Raw genomic sequence first — 24,089 nt, forward strand, 5'->3', positions numbered from 1 at the left:
GCAAATGAAAAAGAGCTCCATGTGATAAACACAGAATCAACGCAGCAGCTCTTCAGCATCTATTTAAATGTTTTTGATACTATGCGCATGCATAGTGATCTCTATGAAAGCCAGCTGGGACAAAAATGCGTTGTGCTGCTTTAGAGCGAGACAGATTGTCATGGGACAGAAAAAAGGCAAGCACATCATTCTGAAATGCCTCGCTTAAACAGTACCCAACTTCCTGATAATGTTGTGTAGTGATTTTTATATGGACTATACATATTATATATATTTTGTTGCGACTTTGTTATGTGGAAGTTTTTTTCCCCTTCACTTTACAACGCCATTTCCACGTTTGTTTTATTTGAAGTGTTTAAAGTTAAATTTCAGTTTTCGTTTGCTCGTTCAGCTACAAAAAGGCACAAGTAAACATCACGTTATTACTGTACTTTATGAAAACGTATCGATGGCCACGGATTACTGTGAAGAAATATCAATGGCAAGGAATGAAAAAAATTTTAATAAAATGAATAAAATGCGTTGTCAGCTTTATCCACGATTTATTTTGGGAATAAACAAAACAACATTTAACTTGAACTGCTATTATTTTGTTTTGTAGTTAATTCACTGTGGTAATTAGAATGGCTTTTTATTACCTTTGAATGGCTTTTTATTACCTTTTGAAAAACAAACGAATATTCCAACGACTATTTAAATTAGAAGCGAATATCCGAACATGAAAATGCTGTGTTCGTCCCAGCACTAATATATATATATTACACACACATCGCTCCAGATAAGCTGCATAAAGGGAGTTTCACATTAAAAAAAAAAGTATTATGCATGATATTTCAATTTAATGCGTAACGAATATACATAGCAATCTTGCTGTACAGCTTGAGTTTGTATTTTATCAAGCTTCTTGTACATCGACTGGATTCTCAACCTACCCCCCCTCCCCTCCAACCTAACCTACCAATCAACAACATTTTTGGAAGGCAAATCTATATAATAAATACAATATTCTGTTAAGTATATTCCATCTGCAGTGTTGGAATTCAAATAAAAAATGATATTTCTGTGTTTATTTGCTTCACAGCCATATTGTCTGTGGTCAATAAGGCAAATAAGAATACCGATAATTATTGTTTTTGTTTTTATTTTAAGTAGATCAAAGTAACATTAAAGTTGCAGTTAAAATGTAACGCTCTAGTTAATGCATAACCCATAAATTAGCATTAAGTATGTACAGTATTTATTGACAGTACTCATGACTTCAAGGTAATGTTTACTATATATATATATATACAGACGTGCTCAAATTTGTTGGTACCCTTACAGCTCATTGAAATAATGCTTCATTCCTCCTGAAAAGTGATGAAATTAAAAGCTATTTTATCATGTATACTTGCATGCCTTTGGTATGTCATAGAATAAAGCAAAGAAGCTGTGAAAAGAGATGAATTATTACTTATTCTACAAAGATATTCTAAAATGGCCTGGATGCATTTGTTGGTACCCCTTAGAAAAGATAATACATAATTGGATTATAGTGATATTTCAAACTAATTAGTTTCTTTAATTAGTATCACACATGTCTCCAATCTTGTAATCAGTCATTCAGCCTATTTAAATGGAGAAAAGTAGTCACTGTGCTGTTTGGTATCATTGTGAAGTTGTCTGAGGAGATCAGAAAGAAAATAATAGACAAGCATGGTAAAGGTAAAGGCTACAAGACCATCTCCAAGCAGCTTGATGTTCCTGTGACAACAGTTGCAAATATTATTAAGAAGTTTAAGGTCCATGGAACTGTAGCCAACCTCCCTGGGCGCGGCCGCAAGAGGAAAATCGACCCCAGATTGAACAGAAGAATAGTGCGAATGGTAGAAAAAGAACCAAGGATAACTGCCAAAGAGATACAAGCTGAACTCCAAGGTGAAGGTACGTCAGTTTCTGATCGCACCATCCGTCGCTTTTTGAGCGAAAGTGGGCTCCATGGAAGAAGACCCAGGAGGACTCCACTTTTGAAAGAAAAACATAAAAAAGCCAAACTGGAATTTGTTAAAATGCATATTGACAAGCCACAATCCTTCTGGGAGAATGTCCTTTGGACAGATGAGTCAAAACTGGAGCTTTTTGGCAAGTCACATCAGCTCTATGTTCACAGACGAAAAAATGAAGCTTTCAAAGAAAAGAACACCATACCTAAAGTGAAACATGGAGGAGGCTTGATAATGTTTTGGGTCTGCTTTGCTGCGCCTGGCACAGGGTGCCTTGAATCTGTGCAGGGCACAATGAAATCTCAAGACTATTAAGGCATTCTGGAGCGAAACGTACTGCCCAGTGTCAGAAAGCTCTGTCTCAGTCGCAGGTCATGGGTCCTCCAACAGGATAATGACCCAAAACACAAAGCTAAAAGCACCCAAGAATGGATAAGAACAAAACATTGGACTATTCTGAAGTGGTCTTCTATGAGTCCTTATCTGAATCCTATCGAACATCTATGGAAAGAGCTGAAACTTGCAGTCTGGAGAAGGCACCCATCAAACCTGAGATAGCTGGAGCAGTTTGCTCAGGAAGAGTGGGCCAAACTACCTGTTAACAGGTGCAGAAGTCTCATTGAGAGCTACAGAAAACGTTTGATTGCAGTGATTGCCTCTAAAGGTTGTGCAACAAAATATTAGGTTAGCGGTCCCATCATTTTTGTCCATGCCATTTTCATTTGTTTTATTATTTACAATATTATGTTGAATAAAAAATCAAAAGCAAAGTCTGATTTCTATTAAATATGGAATAAACAATGGTGGATGCCAATTACTTTTGTCAGTTTCAAGTTATTTCAGAGAAAATTGTGCATTCTTCGTTTTTTGTGGAGGGGTACCAACAAATTTGAGCACATCTGTATATATATGGAAAATTATTGACCCAAAAGGAAGACTATTGTTACCTGCAGAGAGCATTGAAGTATGGACAGTATTTATTGAAAGTACTCATGACTTCAAGGTAATGTTTACTATAGACTCACCAATCCGGTGGTCTGGCGAGTCTAGTTTTGCCCGGGCCAATCATGTCTGAATCCCAAAGTTACTACTTTTTTTCGGCACCCGCCCACATTCAATCAGTCAAATGTAGATTGGCCCAGAACTTGAAAAGGGACTGGGCGAAACCTGTTTTTACAACAAATTTCACTGAATTTCGTGACTAGCCCAGGGGAGTCTAGTTTCGTCCAAAGCTTCAACATCGATTCTGGGCCAATCTAGTTTTGCCTATGCCAGTTATTTGGGCAAGTCTAGTTCTGCATTCCTACACTCCCCATCTTCCCAGTGCGTGCCGGTGTATCTGCCTCGTTCCAAACAACTGTGTTCCCACTCCTGCACGAACAAAACCATAAACAAAGGACAGACAAACAGCTACAAACAGACTGGCCATCCTGTTTACAAGCCATGTGGGCTATTTACATGCAGGTGCGTAAAACCATCAATAATTCAATTAGTCGGTACCCAGTAAGGCATTACAAGGGGACTGTGTGGAGAAGCTCCTATAAAGTGATAAATCAATTACAAAGTGCTAGTCGATAATATATAAAAAAAACATGCACTAATCAAATCAAAGTGTACAGTTCTAAAAATAAAACATACAAGTGACAAATAAATTTGTGAAATATAACGGGGGCATTATTGACCCTGTTACAATCTTAACTATCTTTTAATGAAGCCGAAACAAATGAAGATTTGAACATGAACAATTAACATATTATTTCTCTCTCTCTTGTGTGTGTGTGTGTGGCAGGTTTGCCTGCGCGTATGGAGGAGTGAGACTTTTTAACTGGACTTTTTGGGAGAGAGAGCTAATAAAAGGAGTGGATGTATGCTGTAATCTACTATGTCCTACTACTGTATGATGCAGCAATACACTGTTTTTTTGCTTTTTTTTTTAGTGTTTAGTGTGGAAAAATAACATTACATGTCTCATTTATGAAATTGAATTAATCATAATTAAAATGGTCAGGCCTTCTAAATATTAATATTTTTTAGGATGCACTGTATTGGTTCCAGCAATAAAAGAACTGATCAAGACATAATGGACCTTTCCAGTGGCTACAGTCTGTACAATCCATACAAGAGCATCCAGTAAGGTTCACATGTGTGGTACTGGAAGCCCATGTCGGAGTCTTGCTGCTTTTAGTTTCTCCACTTTGATTTTACCCTTCAGCAGCTCTTCTTCCAGCTGCTGCTTCCTTTTCAGTCCCTCCCGTTTCTCCTCAATATACAGACCCATCTTCCTGTGATTGTCCATGACCAGTTCATGCTCTGCCTTGGACAGCTGCAGTGTTTCATGTTGAATGCCAGTCAGATGCCTAAAGCTTTCAGCTCTGGAATAGTTATCCCTTCTCATTGGAATGGGAGACGGAGACATGGTCACGGCTAAATTGACAGAGGAAGGGCAGGGGGAGATGGATCCGTCAAGGCTGTGCACAGACCCCACGTCTTCATCTTCTTCAAGCTCCCCCTCAAGTCTTGTCGACACGATGGTCAGCTCAGGAGGAGGCTTCACGTCTACCTCCTGATCCAGTTTCACAGTGACTGAGGCAGGCTGGTAGTCTAAAATAGTTGGCAGAGAGGAAGAGCTTCCTGGCTGTTCAATAGAGGAATCATGTTTGTAGATCATCCTAAAAAGACAAAAAAACAAGTAATAAATGAAAATGAAAGTAACATTTAAGTAACCGTTCTGTGTTCTGTGTGCAGTTCTTTCGTGCACTATTATGCCTGATGCTTCTAAATCTTTCTTTAAAGCATTTCAGTTGAATTTGTTCTGTGGTACTTGTTTATTGCTCTGATTGTGGATTTTGGAATTCCATATTTCTTTGATACTGTTCTGTAGCCATTTCCTTTGTTGTAGTTTGCTATGAATGCTTTTCTCAAATGTGAATCCAACTCATTTGTCTTTCTGTGTTGCCAATCATCTGCTGTGTTGCCGAAACGTTTTACTTTAACAGATGTTGGAAATAATTACCTATTTTTCTGGCTATTGCCTTTATAATGCAGCTTAATTACTGTGTAATGGTTTTCAATCAATGAATATATTTTTTAATTAGTTCTATTATTTTTTTTACAGACTTAGCGTAACACTGCCAATACTTTTGTAATGAACAAATATTTAAAATTGCTTAAGTGCTTTTTTTTATATATAAAGATTGTTTGTTTACCAGAAATTGTGTGTTTAGGTCTATCTCATATTGATTAAAGCCATTTCTGTGCTGGTTAACGTGAATTTGCAGACAATAGCTCTGACTAAAAGTAGAAAATCTTAAAGCAGAGAAGCATTGAAATTTCTATTTTTATTTTTTTATTTTATTGCACACAGGGCTTATTGAATAATCAATACATTGAACAAAACAAAAGACTGTCAGCATATATTCTTTTCATGTAATACCTTGAATAAAGATTCATTGAATCAGAAAAAAAATATCAATAATGCAGCAAGGTATTGGCTCGAGCTGAAGTCTCAGATCATTGATTGAGAAAAGATATTCTTTTTTATCTATTTACTAAAAAAAAAACTTCAGTATTTTTTTTTTATTTTACCAAATGTCAGAACGAACTGCTTCTTAGAAATGCATGCATACTGTCTCTAAAAAATGACCAATTTAACACAGACTGATGCTCAATAAATGTAGCAACAAATTAATAACACTGATCGCTACAATATTTAAAAAATATATGATAGCACCTTGTGGAGAATTAGAAATTTTAAAAAAAGACAGATTAAAATACCTTTCTTGTTACTAATCTAATGCTGTTTTTTTTTTTTTTTAAAAAGACAGTAGGGTCAGGTTACCACCAAACAGAAACACAAACTGACCAGCCCATGGCAAGTGCTGATTTTTTCAAGGCCTTTTGTATAACCTAAATAAAGACAGAAATGGATTTTCCTCCCGCCTCTAGCCATTTGCTACACCAGCATTTGCTGTAACAACTTTATATAATGGCAGTTACAAACAGAGGAAGCTTGAGGTTTCACTTGAACAACACTGTGTCTATTATTAATGAAGTAAATGTCTCTTTAATACATTGTGTATGATCTCAGCCAAAAGGAGGGGCTAGAAAAAACATATGTTCCTAACCCTGATACCTTCCACAGAGCTGTTTTGGAAACATGCGAGAGAAGTTGTAAGAGCATGTTAAAAGGCCTGCCCAGCCCTTTCTGTCTTTAACAAAACTGTGAGTGAATGTAAGTTGCAGACAGTGCTTAGTTCAGGCACTCAGGGGGGCAGCACACATTACACACAGGAATTTATTGTACAATTCAAGGGAAGCTTGATCAGATAGACACCGAGACAAATAGTGACGGCTAATATCGTATCAAATTAAGGTGCAGCTCTTGCTTGTCTTGGTCTGAGGTACAAATGGCACAGCTCTACTTCTGTATGGGTTTTCTTACCTCGGCAAAGCGTTGTGGTCCTTGTCATGGATGGGCCTGAAGAGATGGGGGATCATTTCCATCACTCTTTTGGTGGGTTCAGAGATGCTGCCTCGATACTCGGGCTGGGCATGCTTGCGCTGCACCATCTCCTGCTTGGCGCTCTCCTTCAGCCTCTTGTAGAGCGTGCGAAGGCCCTGCGCAGTGCGAGGAGGCCTGTCTCCCCCCACGATGTTGTACTGCTCTGCAATGCTGTCCCAGCACTTGTTCTTATCCATGATCACTGCATGCTTGTTGGTGTGCTCTTCCAGAATCCTAATGTGGGGTTTGACCAGCTTTAACAAATCCAGCTTTTCAGACAAAGTGAAATTGGAGGACCTTGCTTTCGCCGCCATGTTTGTTGTCATGAATACTGCAGCCATTCTTGCTCATACTGTGTCTGTGTGTATTTGTGAGTGTTGTGCAGTTATTTTCTGGTCTGCTTCTTGGCTCTATCTCCCTCTCCCTCTCCCTCTAACACACACACTCTCTTCTTCTCCAGTCTGAAACACACAACACACATACCAAAAAAAAAAAAAATCAGGCTTAACTAGGCCAGCCTCATTTAGGCCCACGCCTACCAGGGAGGGTTTTATTTAAATTCCTTTCAGCTTAAGCTGACTCAGATTCAGGAAAGCTGCTAAACCCAGCCTGACCTACTTAAAGATTTAGACTGTATTAAATTGTAAGCAAGGAAGCACTTTTGATTTTGAGTATGTGAAACTAAGAGAAATATAAAATCTGTGTGCTTTTATAAGAAGGGTTGAGGGTATTTTTGCTGTAATTTAAACAGTAAACCCTTATCTAAAAAAAGAGAGAACATGCTGTAGTAATTCATGCTGCACTGGGCATGCTGGTCATGGAAAAACAAAAGGCTCAAAATAATAATATTCGCCACTATCACAGGTTTAACGGGGTGTTTAGCTCACACAAGCAGTGATTCGCTTGTTAAATGAAACCAAAAGCATAAACAAAAGCACACTAGTTGCTTTTAATTTGAAGTAAGAGCAAGAGAGGCAGAGCGTGTGTGTGCACTGATCCTAATCTTCGGCGCTGCCTGCTGCAGCTCCCGCGTCATTTGCATAATGCTGAACCTGTTGTCAATCACAAGATGAATTTCACTGTGGCTGGTTAGGTTTCACCCAAAGCTCAAATTGCAGTATAAAGTTAATCTGCACCTGCCTTCCGGAAGCAACAAAAGAGAAGGGCATTCTAGTGTTGTTTTCCTAGTACAGTTCTTATTTGTTTCCCGGTACAATAGTCACACCATCTGCACAACAGCAGTGGTTTTCTGTTCATGATTATTTAATGTCCTTTTTTTTCTTCCGGGTTTGGGGAATGTATTTGTTGGCAACGAGACTGCAGTGTCCCCTTTGTTGCCGGGTTAAACTGGAGAACGTTTTGTGATTCTGTGTGCCTAATGTCGGGTCCAGATTCTAGCACATTTGGGGAATTGGTTGCAATGTTGTTGTTTTTTTTTACTGTTTAAGATTGTTGCCGTTATGAAATAATTACATATATATATATATATATATATATATATATCAAGCAAAACCAAAGTAATACACTGTATGCATTTGGTGATGATTACTAACGCTTTTTTTTCAAGGATATCACGAGTTCTGTGAAATATGCAAATTGCCGTGTAATATATGTATTTTCCCGTGAAAAGTCCGATTTCTAAAAGAATAGCGTAAATACATATATTTCTAATCTATTCAAAACAAAGACGTTTGCCAGATTGAGGCACTACCCGTTATACTGCAGCAGCCGGTTTAGTTCGGGTGTTCCATAGAACCATGCATATGAACTACACATGCGTTTGTTTTTTTACCGTATGTACGTTTCACGCTAATTCCAAAAATGTAAGAGTATACATGTTATGACAAAATGTAAAAAATGTCCAAATTATATTAATATGATGCTTTGGAAAATGAAAAACATTTCGTTTACTTCACTATAAAACACACAGCCGAAACGGCGCGACACAGTTTTATGCAGTGTTGTGTAGCCTTATCTGATAGTGCACCGCTTACACTATGCAACATTACAGCAACTACAAATCTACTATTACACTACAGGTTTACCACACTTCTGGTGCAAAGGTTTTTAAACACCCTTGTGTTTAACAGAGCGAAGACTTTGGGTCCTATTTACTAAGCTATTATTCCATTTTATTTCAAACGGGCAGCAGTGTGGAGTACTAGTAGTGGTTAGGGCTCTGGACTCTTGACCGGAGGGTTGTGGGTTCAATCCCCAGTGGGGGACACTGCTGTTGTACCCTTGAGCAAGGTACTTTACCTAGATTGCTCCAATAAAAACCCAACTGTATAAATGGGTAATTGTATGTAAAAATAATGTGATATCTGTATAATGTGAAATCTTGTAACAATTGTAAGTCGCCCTGGATAAGGGCGTCTGCTAAGAAATAAAAAAATAATAAATGATCTGTTCCAACCATCACATCCTGGAGACTTTTTAAACCTCAAAAGTTAAAAGCACCCCTTAAAGAGCTCTAAAACTGCAGCTGGTAGACAAGTGTAGCCATTATCCTGTCCCTCTACAACGAACTTTGTGGGGGTACAAAAATACAGCGTTTTATTTAGTCAAATGTTGTTGTCTCTCCCTTTTTGTTTGTAAAAGCACCATACAGCAAAGCGGGCAGTGGATCAGATTAAAAATTAAATCCCCAGGTGCTACTTTACTCTCACATTGGAAAGACAGCAGGGGTGGTAGGTTATACACAGAACAAACATCCGAGTCACTGATTCCAGAGAACTGGAATGAATGTTAACATTCATACTTCTGTATCACCATTTAGACAGGTCATGGAATCTCTGTCCAGAACCCCCCTTCACAATCTATTACTTCAGAAAAACAATACCAATATGTAGCATACATTACATATTTTAATATATATATATATATATATATATATATATATGTAGCGATCTCGGCTCCCGCAGGCAGACGCATCACACAGGGTAGGCAATCCACACACAAGTGGAGGGCGGGCGCGAACCCGGGACCTCTCGCACTAAAGCACAGCACCGATACTGCTGTACAAAAGAGCCGGCTCCCTGGCAAGGAGCGTATATCAGGCTTATGTCTTTGTGTGTGACTACGTCACCTACCAGCCCTACTGCTGCCTTCCCCCGTGCACGCTACAAATATATATATCAAATCTTGTTCTCTGTAAGTGCAAGGTATTTTTGTCATTTGTAGCGAACATGAACACCTGATTTTTGTATCCGAATAAAATGTCAAACAATATTCGTTTGAATATTAGGATATTTGTCCCAGCACTAACCTATATTTACTGTCTCACCAGAATTTGCGCGACAGTTTCAAAAAATGGCAACTAAAAGAGAGTTCCATGTGATATGCAAGATTAATATATATGAAAAAAAACACACCAAAAAACACAGCAGCCCTTGAGTCTCTATTTAAAAGTTTTAGTACAGCAAAAAGTAAACAAACCAGATTTTACATTATATATATATATATATATATATATATATATATATATATACAGTATATATGTACAGAGTAGTTTCCATTTATATTGGCAATAAATTATGAATTTGGCAATCAACTATAAGTCATGGCGCATTACACATTAACAGAAAAGTATGGCATAGACCATGAATATCCCCACCCTGTAATTACCTTTATGGGAAATGTATTCTCTTTTACTGCCTTTAAGAGCATGTATGAAGGGAACTCCTTGTTGGTACTAATACCGTGACTAGCACTGGGATCACAACCACTTCATTGTGTTAATATAAGAAGTTGCCTCATTAGCCAAATACCTTTACAGTCATTGCAGTACTAACATTCAGCAATGCTCAACAATAATACACCACAGACTTAATCTCCTGTAATACTTCAAAACAGTAAGAATACATCATTCAAAATTAGCAAATCTGAGCCACCAGTACATTTTGAAAAAATCTTGTTTCAGCTTTTTAACAGTACAGCAATTATATGAATCCCTTGCTTTCTTGTTTTCTTTTATTTAGCATTGTTGAACTGGGCAGTTACATGAAGTTACATTATGAAAAAAGTGAAAAAGAATTCCAAAACACACAAAACATATTTATTTATTTTTGTTATCAGCAACTGAATCTATTCTGTCATGCTAAAATCTAGATTGATCAGATTCGATCAGGACCGTTCAGTTGACAGCAGCAAATGAGACGTCAGAGGACCATCGTTTAATAGAGGGATCGGCTACGACAGGTTTTACTGTAGGTATTATGGTACAAGAGGGTACAGTAAGTGTTGCTGTGATAGTAAGTAGTACTGTAGATACACAGCGAGTGCTATGAAAGAAACAAAATGTACAACAGTACTATCAGCAAATATATGCTATTTGCAGCTTTTATTAAGTGAAACTGCTGTAGTGTGCATTGGCTGCTGTAACCTGTTTTGCAAAAGTCCATCTTTAGGCCTTTTAAATCTCAGTTACCTTTCACTTGTTTCTTAGCTTTAAGAGAAGCAGGACTACACTTACCAGAATGCATTGGGGTGCGAGTTAAAAAGCCCGAACTGTCCCAAACTGTCCCAAACTGTCCCAATGAACATGGAGTCATATGGTAGCCCTAATCATCAGTAAGTTTTTAGCTAATACACAATTAAGTTTGCCCTTCACAAGGACAAAGAAACAACTATAGGTATCCTTACAACACATGCAATAAAAATGTTTTCTGTTTGAAATAACTATATATTATTATTATTTGTAAGTTGTTTTTAATTTCAATTTGAATGCACTTGAAAAGAGAAAACACTGTCATTTTTGAGCTATTCTTTTTTTCTTGTGCTTCAATATGGTTTGCAGCAATTTGCTTTGTTTTTGCAATTGTGAAACACAATGTTTGGGTATGTTAAAGAAACATACATGAATAGTTATACAATGTTGTGGTTTTTGGCAGGGAAGGATAAAAGTAGTTATGCTAAAAAAAAATAATAAAAAAAAAAACAGTAAAAAACTCTGAAACCAACAACATGTGTAATAACTATATGTTTGTGGATATGGGGATAGGAGTCAGAGTGAAAATGTTGCTCCAGACCTTTATCTTGCTGTAACCAAGAAATTTGCACTGTCACATAAAATAATTGACTACCCCTGGCTTATAAGGTAGTCAGTCATGAAAATAAGTAGCTGCCAACTGAGATTTGACAGTGCTGGGCTGTCTCAGTAACAGATAAAATACAGTGTGGTCGTCACTTGGCATAACATCAGACCTGGCAAAATGCTACAGGCCTGCTGCACACAATACAGATCTGTGCAAGAATCAGAAGGCTGATTGGCATTCACTGAAAGGTGAATACAGTACAGGCTGAATAAACAGCTGGATCGGGTTTACATGCTGTTGAACTCTGGTAGCCCATGCTTGAGCTTGGATGCTCTCAATTTCTCCACTTTGATTTTGGCCTTGAGAAGCTCTTCCTCCAGCTGGTGCTTCTTTTTAAGCCCTTCCCGTTTCAGTTCAATGTACAGGCCCAGCTTCCTGTGGTTCTCAATGCTCAGTTCCTGTTCCTTTTTTGACAGCTGGTGCATTGTGGCCGTCCGGCTCAGTCTTTCTCCCGTTGGGGACCTCGATAATGTGTTTGTTTGAGGGGAGAGGGAAGTAGACGAAGACGACAGCACAACCATCATATTCACAGAAGATGGGCAAGACGAATCAGAGCAGTCCAGAGCATTATCAGGATCTTCATTCCCAATCTCTATGCTGTCAGTCAGGTGAGGTCCCAGAGGTTTCGCATCTTTGTTTGAATGTACCTCTGTATTAGGGGCAGCAAGAAGGGTGGGCAATTGGCTCTCTGAGCTTGTGGGCTGGGAACTGAGATACCCAGGCTCCTCTCTGTAAGATGACAGGCCAGAAGAAAATCTAGTTCAGAAAGAACACAATACCATAAACAAATTACCATAACTCTACTGCAACCATTTGACAAATTACTGTAACTCTCAATTGTATGTCAGTGTATTTTTTTTTTATTGGAGCAGAACCATTGACAATTATTGTAAACACCATCAAAGAGTAAGCTACTTCTTCTTTAATATAATCACAAATGAAGACCAAGAATATCAACCCCCTTATCTGTGGAAACAGTTATTCTCCTTGTTCTGGAGGCTCTGGAAGAAGGCTGGTACCATGAGAAGAAGCCTCCTGGTCAGCTCAGAGAGCTGCTGTCAGTACTCAGGCTGGGCTCGCTGCTGCTGCACCAGCTCCTGCTTGGCGTTCTCCTTGAGCCGTTTGTAGAGCGTGTGGAGGCCCTGTGCGGTGCGAGGGGGGCGCTCCCCTCCCAGGGCACTGTAGTACTCCACCTCGGCAACCCAGCAGCGGTTCTTCCCCACAATGGCCAAGTGCTTGTGCTTGTGCTCCTCGATCACCCGCACGTGGGGCCTCACCAGTCGCAGAAGGTCGATCTTTTCTGCCTCTGTAAAGTTGGAGGAGCGTGCTTTCCCAACCATTTCGCTTCCCTCCTAGAAGATGCTCCGTCACAAACACAGAACTCCGACACAGGCCATGAATCTCTTCAAGCGGTTACATATCACTACCTTGATCATTGATGTCCATTTTTAAAATGGAAGGGCCCATGTCTTTAGATTCTTCCCTCAAAAACAAAGTTCTTGCCAGCTCATTTTCATAGTGAACAATTTGATATATCTCTCACAGAAAATAATTCATAATTAGCACTCTTCTTTAATAATATTTTCTGAAAGACTGCCAAGGTACTTTGCAGGTATACATAGCCCTTGCCAATATATTTTACTATTGTGCACCTTAGAAGCTTTGAGCTTGACAGCAAGCATCAGCAGCTGCTGAAAAGAGAGACTCAAGGGTCTAAATAATAATAGCACCATTTCTACTAAACTAGTAGCTTTTGGAATATCAATATGGTTGCAATTTCTACAGTTAATTGTAACCATATGGATGTTGTGTGCAAGATGTGCTCATTGATCTTTTTGGTATTGTTTAGGGTTAGCAAAGCCCTCACTGCTTGCCTTCATTCTGTCTCCACAGTGCTTGAGCTGTGTGTGTGATTTGTCATCGTCTTCTTCTTCTTCTTCCAAACCAGCCCCCTAGAGGCAATCTAATGTCCTCTAGCAGATTAGGCTGAATTGAAGTCTGGATTTCAGTAGGTTGTCAGGCCGTGCTTGCTTACACAGAGGATTTACACGCGGAGACACCCTGCACCGCTTCCTGCTGCCAGACTCAACTGACCTCTATGCGGCAAAGAGGCTTTTAAAATGCAGTTTAGGAACAGTCAGATTAAAGCAACTCCACTGTTACACTACCTGCTGGTGTTTTAGCTATTAAGTACTTTGAAACCAAGCTTTTTTTAACACACTATTTTTTTTAAAACTATGAATATGAATTAAACCAGCTAAATACAAAAATAATCAGGAAACTACATTAAATGGCCCTGTATTTTATATGCAGCATTTATATTTATATATATATATTTATATATATATATATATATATATATATATATATATATATATATATATATATATATATATATATATATAGTTCTTTCATGCTGGTTTTTTCTAATTTTGATTTATTAGTTTGCTATACTGTATTCTAACATATAGATATAAATCAAGATTTGAACAAGCTATTGATATCTAAATAAAATTCCACACAATCCCCAGTGTTTTAGCTGTAGTGTTTGACATTCAATGTCAAGTGGACCAAATGGGGATTCATTTCTAAAAAGCAAGTCTAAGGGAAAACCTATAAATCCAATATTTCATCTCTCTTACCCCCCAACCAATCAAAAAAACAGAACAACCATTAAAGCTATAGAATCAGTCCATGTATTAATTAAACCTTTACAATTATAAGATTGTATGAACAATGTTTCATCAAAGAAGTTGAAACTGCTCTGACAGTCGTGGAATTGTGTTAACAAATGGGACCGCATGGATGGCCATATTTCACAGGAGGATACTGTCCACCTCTTTGATTGAAAGCCCCATCGTCTAAACTAGAGGACTATCACTGCAAGGGGTGGTTATACAACTGCTGAACGCAGCCTAAAACTCTGTGGAGCCATGCAAGCCATTTACCACTAGGTGGTGCCACCTGTTTGGGGTGGTTCTGGTGTAATATTAAAATAACCAAATACGTGTTCTGTTTTTTGGTTAACATTTCTGTTGATGTTATTGTATAATTTCTGCACTCTTAAACTGTTATTTTGTCTTGGAGGAAAGTTTTTTAAAGTATTTTTGTAATCGTTTATTAGGTATGCTTTACTTGGTTTAGGAAGGTGGGTAAGTCAGTTGCTGCTGCATGTAGGTATTGTATCAGTAACACTAATTATTTACCTGGATGGTTTAGATATACATATAGGTTATACAAAGAAACAGGAAGGTGTTCTTATACTTTTAGTCAGGCTTAGATTACTTAAAACAAAATGAAAGCTATCAGTATTATGAAAAAGTTCATGACCATGACATAACAGTATGTTAAGTATTAGCAATGCAAAGTTTAATCACAATTTGAAAAAGTTATTCTCCAGATATCATATATGCAAAAATGAAAGTGTGACATAGAAACAAATTGAGACATGGTTAGACAGACACCTCCATACATCGCTCCAGATAAGGTTTTGGGTCTGGGAGTAACTCACCCTCTAATTTCAACACTGAGAGAGTAAAATGTATTTTCAGGGGGTAAAATGCAAAATTACCTTGAAGTCATGAGTAATCTCGATAAATACTTGTACAATCTTTAATGGTAATGGGGTAGGCATTAAAAAAGAGCTTTCCATTTTAACTGCAATGTTACTTTGAACTACTGTACAGCCACGCGTGTGTTCTACAAGGTTCTTTATCGGCTCAGCGCATTTTCTTTGAGTTTACACCGACTGCAAATGAATTATGTTATTCATATTTTAACATTAAATTCTTAAACTCAGTGAACAAGTTAAAACTTCAATATAAAGCCATACTGATAAATAAAATAAGGAAATGCATTAATAAGTTATAAAACAGTTTGTTTAATAATATAGGCACCTTTTTTTAGTGTTTACGCTTCAACCTGTGTAGTTTAGAATTGTTCCTATTCTTACTGTGATTGGCTGCAAAGACAACAGGGCTAGCCAGAGATTAGATAATGTTTGTTGGCTTGGTTTTTCTTGTGTAGTTTCCTAGTAACTGAAGACATTGTATTCTGGGAGATGTAGTTGTTAGTGGAAGTTTTGAAGGAGGTGAGGGAGGCAGACAAGCGGTGCAGCAAAATTGCTATGCGCGTTTTTATGCATTAAGTTTAAATTTAGTGCGCATTCCGGATTTTTAATGCGTATAAACCTCAGGTAAGCGGCTTAACTGGACCGCTGCCTCCATATATTCCCAGAATATGATACTCTCGATAACTGTATGCAAAATAATGTTAACACCAAGTTTCATACAACTGGAAAAGCGGTCCTCCAGATATATGCAAAAATGTGGTGTGACAAGCATCCATATGTCACACCTCCGCCTTCTTTAAGTACATATGATCGCCTCTAGTATATATCCTTTGTATAACTTAGAGGATAGTAGAAAATCAGAACCTTATATCCATCCATACCTATATGGGTGTGTTGTCCATCTTTTGTGATTGAAAGCCTATAGCGGATTTCATGAGGATGCTGCTCTTAATTCACAGCTAAAATCCAAATGGTATTTTCATCATGAAATGCTTTCTATTTTTATTTTTCAGTTTAGTTCTTTTGTTTCCTGAGATACAACATGCAATAGAGATGCAAAGTCCAGACCGTATGGAGAGTGTAGAAATATGAGGCAGACATCCATTTTTAATAAGACAGCTGGCTTAACCAGGGGGTAATGTTTAATCCACTAAATGTTTGATCTATTGAAGGACAAAAACATGAAGGCATTTCTTAATTCTGTGTCCCCTCCTGTGTGTCACACAACAACGCTGAAGTTTGATCACGGGTGTCACTTGACCCAATGCAACAACTTTCCAAACCATCAGTAAAACCCATATCACCAACACCCTTGTGCAATAGATGCATCATATTTTACGCAAAATTAAACTTGAGCAGAGATTACAAATATGGTGTACTCACTAACTGAAGATCCAGTGTTTGGTTTGTCCACTTGCTCAAGTTGAGCTTCAGCCTTCTGTTCCCCCGTTTGGCAGTTCTCCTTGGTATCCACCAGCAGTGCTGGATTTAAGATTCCGACTAAGGCTTTTGCCGGAACATTGTTTTCTGGTTTACCACTGCTTTCATGAAGAGGCTGTAAATGCAAGAAGGAAAACATATATAATTTAAAAACTACAGAATATTGTAGCTAGGGAAGTAGGTATCGTTATTTTTACTCGGGTAATGGTCTTTGCACATTTTTGGTGGTAAAATAGCATTGTAAATGCAAATTACAGTCTGTGGTAGCATCGGTGAAAGCGATTGGGGATTGTTACTATGTTTATTGAGAGATGTAGCATATTGAGTAGTCTGAGTGTATGTGAATGGGTACTATAGGTTTGTTAACTTTAGAATCATTTAATAAAGATGAAGTTGGTCTATATTAAATTTACACTCCTTCATGCCCACAGCCACTGCCCTGGGAGATTAGGAAAACCTTGAAGTTCACCTCATCTCTCTACTTCCAGGTACAGTGAAGCCAAATTATCATTTCAAGATATTTTAAATCATTTAAAAAGATATCTCTAAATGTTTTTAAGATATCTTTAAATCATTTAAAGATATCTGAAATTCAATTTATGATATCTTCCTAATAAACTTCCTGTTTATTAGAGATATCTCTAAATCATTTAGAGATATCTCTAAATAACTTCCTGTTCCTTTGGAACTATCTCTAAATGGACAGGAAGTCCATTCATTTCGAGATACCTTGAAATGGCTTCCTGTTCATTTGAAGATATCTTCAAATGATTTAGAGATCTCTCTAAATGAACAGGAAGTTATTTAGATATATCTCTACATGATTTAGAGCTCTCTCTAAATAACTTACTGTTCGTTTAAAGATATCTCTATATAATGTAGCGATACAGTATCTCTAAATAACTTCCTGTTCATTTAGAGATATCTCTAAATGGACAGGAAGTCCATTCAAAACATAGAGCATTTTCACAGGAAGTAATTTCGAGATATCTTGAAATGGATTCCTGTTCATTTGAAGAAGATATCTTCAAATGATTGAGATATCTGTAAATGAACAGGAAGTTATTTAGAGATATGTCTAAATGAAAAGGATATTATTTCAAGATATCTTAAAATGATTTAAAGATATCTCTAAATAAACAGGAAGTTATTTAGAGATATCTCTAAATGATTATAAGATATCTCGGAATAATTTCCTGCTCAAACAATGAAAGCAGAGGGTAAAGGATGCGTCTGTATTTTGTTGCCTACCTTGTTCTCTGTAACGAGTGGCAATGTTGGTGTAGTTTTCTGTACAGGCACAGAGTTTGGATGCAGTGTACCTGGGGGTATGAACCTGGGTTTCTTTGCTGCATTTCCAAACAGCTGGCTTGGGGCTGCTGATCTGCGCATTGTCTGATTTTCAATCAGCCTGTGGTAAAAGGAAAGTACTATTCATATATATATATATATATATATATATATATATATATATATATATATATATATATATAGTACATTATGCATAGTGGTAATATACTGTACATTTTGTAATATTAATGTTATAATGCTTATGAACGTTCTTGCAACTCTATTAATATTATGGCTGCTTTATTAAATTAATTTAATGTTGCCCTGTACAGTGAAAGTCTAATCAAAAATACTCTTGACTACATTGATCAGCAGAACAAAACGTGTGTCCTAGGATACGTTTGATAAAGGTGTCTACTGTATGCCAAGAAATCTACTGTACCTTACTGATTGGGTATCTGGGTCAAGTGATCATACATGATCCCTTACACAATTCCAGCAAATAAATCTCATCTAAACAGTGTAACAACCTAAGCACAGTTCCCAAAGGAAGCAGTGCGTATATATATATATATATATATATATATATATATATATATATATATAAAATACTAACTCCCTAGATTAAGTCTGGATCTTCGGTTTGCACCTACAAATTTCTACGGCTAGTGCATATTAATAATTTTGAAATAAATAAACAAACAATAATAATACACATAGAAATACGATTTTCTAATGTCTGAAACCTTTCATAAATGGCTTAGCTGTGGTTTACGTTTTTTGTTTTTTCTACCTTTACTGTATTTTCACATTGCATATTTGAACACAGTAATATCTCTCACCTTAACGCTGTTGTAAGGCCAAAGCAGGTATCAATGGCAAATGTTCGTAAAATAAAAAGTGTAACATCAACTTATACTAGTATGCAAGTAAACCCTACAATGACTCCCGTCTGCCTTCTTGTGACGCACTGCCGCTACTGTCAAATCTCAAGTCTCCCGCGTAACCATCATGCTCTCTGCTGGCGATGACAACCCCTATGGCGATTTTTTTTTCTCATTATATTTAACCCGTTGCCACACTCATCATGGACATCATAGGACACTGCATGTTTGCAACCTGACACTGAGCGGACCAGAAATAAACACAAGGTAGAGATAACCTTACCCAGATAATAAATATATACATACAGATAAATTACATCTATAAACATACGAATAATACCGACTAGACGCTGAATATCGAAAACATACCAGCTCTGCCACACTGCCGTGAATTGGAACGTATTCCACCGTGTATCAAATCATTTACGACAGTGTGCGGCCGTATCTCCTGCCATTGACAGGCTGTCACGACAACTCCACAGCTGATCAAAAACAGCACAGCCGACACAGATACCGGTGAGTCTATTTACATGGAAAATGCGTTTTAAAATGAGTGTTATTTATTTATTTATTTTAAGATAGATTTTTTTTTTTTTTTTTTTTGTATTCATGTGTATTTACTGTAGCTCAGTGTTGTATATTTTCCCCTGGTCTCTTCAGAATAGGAGCATTTTGATCAAATTTCATTTGTCATTTTAATTTTAATTTAAACATTGTAATTCATATTCATGCATTATGTGTGTGTGTGTGTTTTTTTTATTTTTTATATGAGCTGCACCAGTCCAACACACGGTTATTCTACTATTGGACATTCTTCTCGTTTTTGCAATTGGACATCCTTGAGACACATCTCTTTAGTTGTTTTCTTTTCCTGGTTATACAGTACATGTTTTCGTTTCATGGTAACAGTTACATTAACATGTGCCTAGTACTTATTTTGTAATAAACATGCGTTAATTGTATTGTAATTCATATATCCTATATATATATATATATATATATATATATATATATATATATATATCATTTAACAAGTAAGCTAAAATAATAATTTCTTTGTCAGATTGTGCTTAACGTTGCAAAAGATGGTTGGTGGTATTTTTGGACAGCAGAGCATCAGGGGTGAAGTCAAAGGTACTGTGCAAGTGCATTGTAATTGGATTAATTAGAAAATAAAGAAAGGGAAAAGTGGCTACTTGCCCAGCAGCTGATACAGTAAAACCAGGCAGCCAACATATTTCCTCTAAAGCACCTCAATCTAGAGGGCCAGCTCTCAACTAATAGAAATGATTTTCATTTCATAATCGAGGGATTCTGCTGTTACTGTTTCCATGTTGGACAACTAAATAACAGTGGATCTAAATACTGCCACCATGTAGATTTGCCACCATGTAGATCAATTGAATAGACCCTGAAGAAATTTTGATAATTGCATCTTAGTCAAAAATTACAGACCCAACCACTAAAACACATACAGCTAAATGAAGAGACTGAGAGCACAAATACTTAAGCCTTTAAACTAGCTGTTAGCAGAGACCTCTGAAGATGAGCAGGTCCCACGTTAGCACACTTTGTGGATGCAAGTCGTCAGCTTTTCTGATTTGCTCAATACGCCTTGCTTTTGTGGTTTACAGTAACAAATGCCTGTGATCAGAATGGGATTTCATGCAGATTTCAAGTGCAGTTCATTTGCAAAGTATACTTTTTAAAAGTCTACTTACAACCGTATTTTCATTAAAATGCACAGTACTTTTAAATCAACAATACTTTTCATTGTACTGTAATTGAAATTTGATTTCAGTGTTACTGTACATTCAATAAAAACTGACAGCATACATTTGGCTTAGACTCCTGATAATAAGAACAACTGATAAGACCTTTTTTTTTTTGCTGGTCCCTTGAAATTTGTATGAATGAGAGTTGACTGGTCATCAGTACAAAATGTGGTATTTATGACGTCAGCTGGGGGCGGAGACAGTGTTACAGGTGGTTAATGATTGCGGTGCACACTGGTGTACAAGCTGTACTTAAGAGAGAAGACATGTTTATAAGAACTCTATAGAGCCAACAGAGATGCTTTTAACTTTTACGGTTTCAGGTTTTGAAAAGTCACCAGGATGTAATGACCGGACCAGAAAAAATACACAAAGAGATTGTAAACAACAACTGAATACAAGAGCCAGTAGCTGTGTTAGTACTAAAAACACTTGTTAGTTAGTCTGTTCCTCTCTTCAAAAAAAAGATTGGTAGATAAATGTACAGCAGTGGCCAAAATGTTTGCATCACCCTATATAATTAACACATTTTGCTTCATAAAGTCGAATAAAACCTGCTGAATAATGTTACGTTAACATATATAATTACATACCGCTTTGTAGTTTTTCATATACTTAACGAAAAACTGACAAAAATTGAAAAATGTAACATTTCGAAGTCTAACATGAACTACTGTAGTACTATTATGGCTTCTGGTAGACTTTTGCGATATCATTTTGTCGTTTTTTTGATTACATGATGTTAAATAAAAGATCTAAAATATGTTCATAAAGTTTATTATTTTTTTTTTATAATGTCTCAATCCTAAAATTCTTGGTGATGCAAAACTTTTGGCCATAGCTGTACGGTTCAGTTTTGTGAGGCAGCCAATACCAAGGCTAGCTTTGTGCTTTATGGCTTGGCAGTGCACTTTGCCTTTTAAGCCAGTAACTGGAAGACTTTAGGATTGAGCAACTGCTCCACCCCCAGTTTTGTATTTGCTAATAAATGATTCTATTGAGGCTGCTTTGCGTTTCACGTTACAAGTCTACAAACAGGAAGAAACATGTAAGATTAAAAGCACTGAGGGTTTGACATGTTTATAGGTGTTTGAAGTCTCCATTGTGTGCTTTTGAGATCCTAATTTAAATTCCTAAAGATGAATGCAGGAATGTTAAGATATTTGTGTGCTTCTACTGTAGAGAATTTCAGTCAATGGTCCTTTGTGAACATCTGTAGAAGTAGAATGTGGGAACTGCCAAACTTTAGTTACACTTTGAACTTGAAGATTTGTTGTGCTGTTTTGATCAAAGATTTTGTTTTTAATACTTTTCATTTGTTGATCGGCTGATGTTACAGACCAGCTGTTATGCTTGCTTAGGTCATACATGTAATCTATAGCACAAATCCCATGTGGTCTAGATAGAATTCTGCTGTTTTACAATTCTAAGATCCCAGTGTATCACAGTGTTAATTCCTTCAGCAAAACATGTATTGTATACTGACAAATGTTTTATGAAATAGGTAGGCTATTTGATATTGTGATAGGCTTTAGCTTCACAAACATTTTGACACATCTTGAAAGCCATAAAGCTGTATCCCTCAAGACTTGTCACTTATCCTGTATTGATTTTTTTTTTTTTTTCTTTAATATTGGGACTTAACCTCAGCACCTGGAAATGTGGAGATCAGGCACATGAACACATGTTGTAGTTTAGTCACATAGTGAGGAATCATGAGAATAAAATTAGATCTGTGCTATATTATTAATCTACCGTAAGCAGTGGGATATCTAATTATCTAATTCGTTTAAACACATTTTAAAATGTGTGTAAAACTAAAGCTATCACTTTATTTTGTTCAATTGGAAACACACGTGTCTACAAGATGGTTCTTTAGGGATATCAAATACAGTCAGTGAGTAGCTTGTTGACATAAATGGAAAATGAGTGTGGGGAGGAATGTTTTTTTCCAAAGATCCCAGTGACATTATTTATTGAAACAAATTACACAGTGTCCTATATTTTGTAGAGACTGTATTTTAGTGAACTAACACACAGTCTATCGGTTTATTATATTACAGTACAACTAAGCTCCTCAAGCTGCTTATGTTTCAATTGGTTTATCATAAGGACTCATTACTGTCTGTAGTATAAATGCCAATAGTAATGCTTTTTATTGATTTCCTAGCTATTCTTTATGAAGTATAATCTGTTATTATGATCTGAATATGTTGTCTATTGCAGTTTTTTGGGGGGTAAGCTGCATTAAATGCACATTTATATTAGTCCCTGAAGCTTTGTCATACAAAATGAAAAGTGTAATGTTGTGAAATTCACGCTTCAGAAAAAGTGTATTATGATAAAGGAAACCTGATATATTGAGAACTGTGGAAAGATGGGCTTTTCAACACAATCTTCTGATACTGTTGATTTTGATTGGACTGTTATTACTGGGTCAGGCTGAGCAGCTCATGAAGTATCCACTTTAATGCAAGTTGCTTTTAGGGAGCATCTGGAACAGTGTGATTAGCAGATAGAGAAAGGACACATGCCTCTGCAGGTCATGACTTTGTAGGTCTGTGTTGGTTTATTGAGCTTATCTTGGGGCAACATTCCCACTAAGCACACTAAATCATTTTAACTATTCCAATACCAGTGCTCTCCTGGTTAATTAAGCACAAAAGACAAAAGCACAAAGCCTGCGTAATCCAGGTAAAGGAACTACTGTAGCTTAATTGTTCAAATGGTGTAATAACCAAGGCTTAAACGTGTCTCATAAGCATAACAACACCCTAACTCTCTTATGTGGCTGATCTTCTTTTTTTATCACATTGACTCGGTTGATTCCAGTTTTTCCTTCCATAACGCAATCAGTTCACTTTCTGCAGGGAATCTTTACAAGCAGACGTTATGTTGTAGCAACCCTGTGGAAATGGTAGGAGGCTAACGGTTAATATATTTGAGATTCAGTATCTTGGACCTATTAAATTCATTTTTTTTATGGGTACAGTAACTGTCCTGTAGCACAGTCAAAACATCAACATGGAATCTTTGCACACTCACACATACGATCAGGGTTCTGTTTGCTAAAAGGAATGGTTTATTTGTGAGTCATGTTATCTAAACGTGTTTTCACACCATGGGCCCAATACAATTGAAGTACAGTCGACACTGCTTTATCGGTTTGCCTCAGGGGAAGTAAAGATATTCCGAATAAGCGGCTGTCCCAATTAAACGAGAGGCATGACCGTAGTCACATGAATGAAAAGAAAAATAATGAAATCACATCACCTTATGATTACATTTTAAATACATAATTTAAAATAGGAGTCAATTGTTTTTTTATTTTTTATTCCTTATTCCTAAGCAAAATTAATCGCTGTTTTTTATTTCTACGTGAAATGAAAAATAATAAAATCACATCTTATCACAAGGCGAGGCACCTGCGATGTTGACATGCCAACTTTCTTTGCAACAACAGCCTGAAAATCCACAGAAGACTCCAGCTCCTTCAAGAGTTCAACGTGGCTTACGTAATTTATGCAAGTCACAGCGTAATCACATACTC

The 24,089-nt window shown here is 36.9% G+C and overlaps 3 protein-coding genes across 6 annotated transcripts in view; 1 reads left to right on the forward strand and 2 right to left on the reverse strand.

The window, feature by feature from the left end:
* rad54b (RAD54 homolog B) overlaps positions 1–19,225 on the reverse strand; it is a 37,143-nt gene extending 17,918 nt beyond the window's left edge. The window contains exons 1-3 of one of the 2 annotated variants that reach the window (XM_033993404.3): positions 19,134–19,225; positions 17,842–18,001; positions 16,534–16,705 (exon numbers count right to left, since the gene is read on the reverse strand). In XM_033993404.3, the coding sequence (XP_033849295.3) occupies positions 16,534–16,705; positions 17,842–17,982 (313 nt within the window). In that variant the 5' untranslated portion in view covers positions 17,983–18,001; positions 19,134–19,225. Of the gene's footprint in view, positions 1–16,533; positions 16,706–17,841; positions 18,002–18,722; positions 18,885–19,133 lie in introns of those variants that run through there. The other variant, XM_033993403.3, reaches the window with a different exon arrangement.
* On the reverse strand, positions 617–7,461 carry LOC131710923 (fibrinogen silencer-binding protein-like). Its single transcript, XM_059012603.1, has 2 exons — positions 6,424–7,461; positions 617–4,651 (listed from the first exon to the last, which is right to left on the reverse strand). The coding sequence occupies exons 1-2, from the start codon at positions 6,822–6,824 to the stop codon at positions 4,120–4,122; spliced, it is 933 nt and encodes a 310-aa protein (XP_058868586.1). The 5' UTR covers positions 6,825–7,461; the 3' UTR covers positions 617–4,119.
* rnf41l (ring finger protein 41, like) overlaps positions 12,127–24,089 on the forward strand; it is a 33,162-nt gene continuing 21,199 nt past the window's right edge. For 2 of the 3 annotated variants that reach the window (XM_033993409.3, XM_033993410.3), the window contains exon 1: positions 18,970–19,280. The gene's annotated coding sequence lies outside the window, so the exon portion shown is untranslated. Of the gene's footprint in view, positions 12,188–17,021; positions 17,079–18,969; positions 19,281–24,089 lie in introns of those variants that run through there. The other variant, XM_033993405.3, reaches the window with a different exon arrangement.

Source organism: Acipenser ruthenus, chromosome 3, assembly GCF_902713425.1.
Source record: "Acipenser ruthenus chromosome 3, fAciRut3.2 maternal haplotype, whole genome shotgun sequence".
NCBI lineage: Eukaryota > Metazoa > Chordata > Actinopteri > Acipenseriformes > Acipenseridae > Acipenser > Acipenser ruthenus.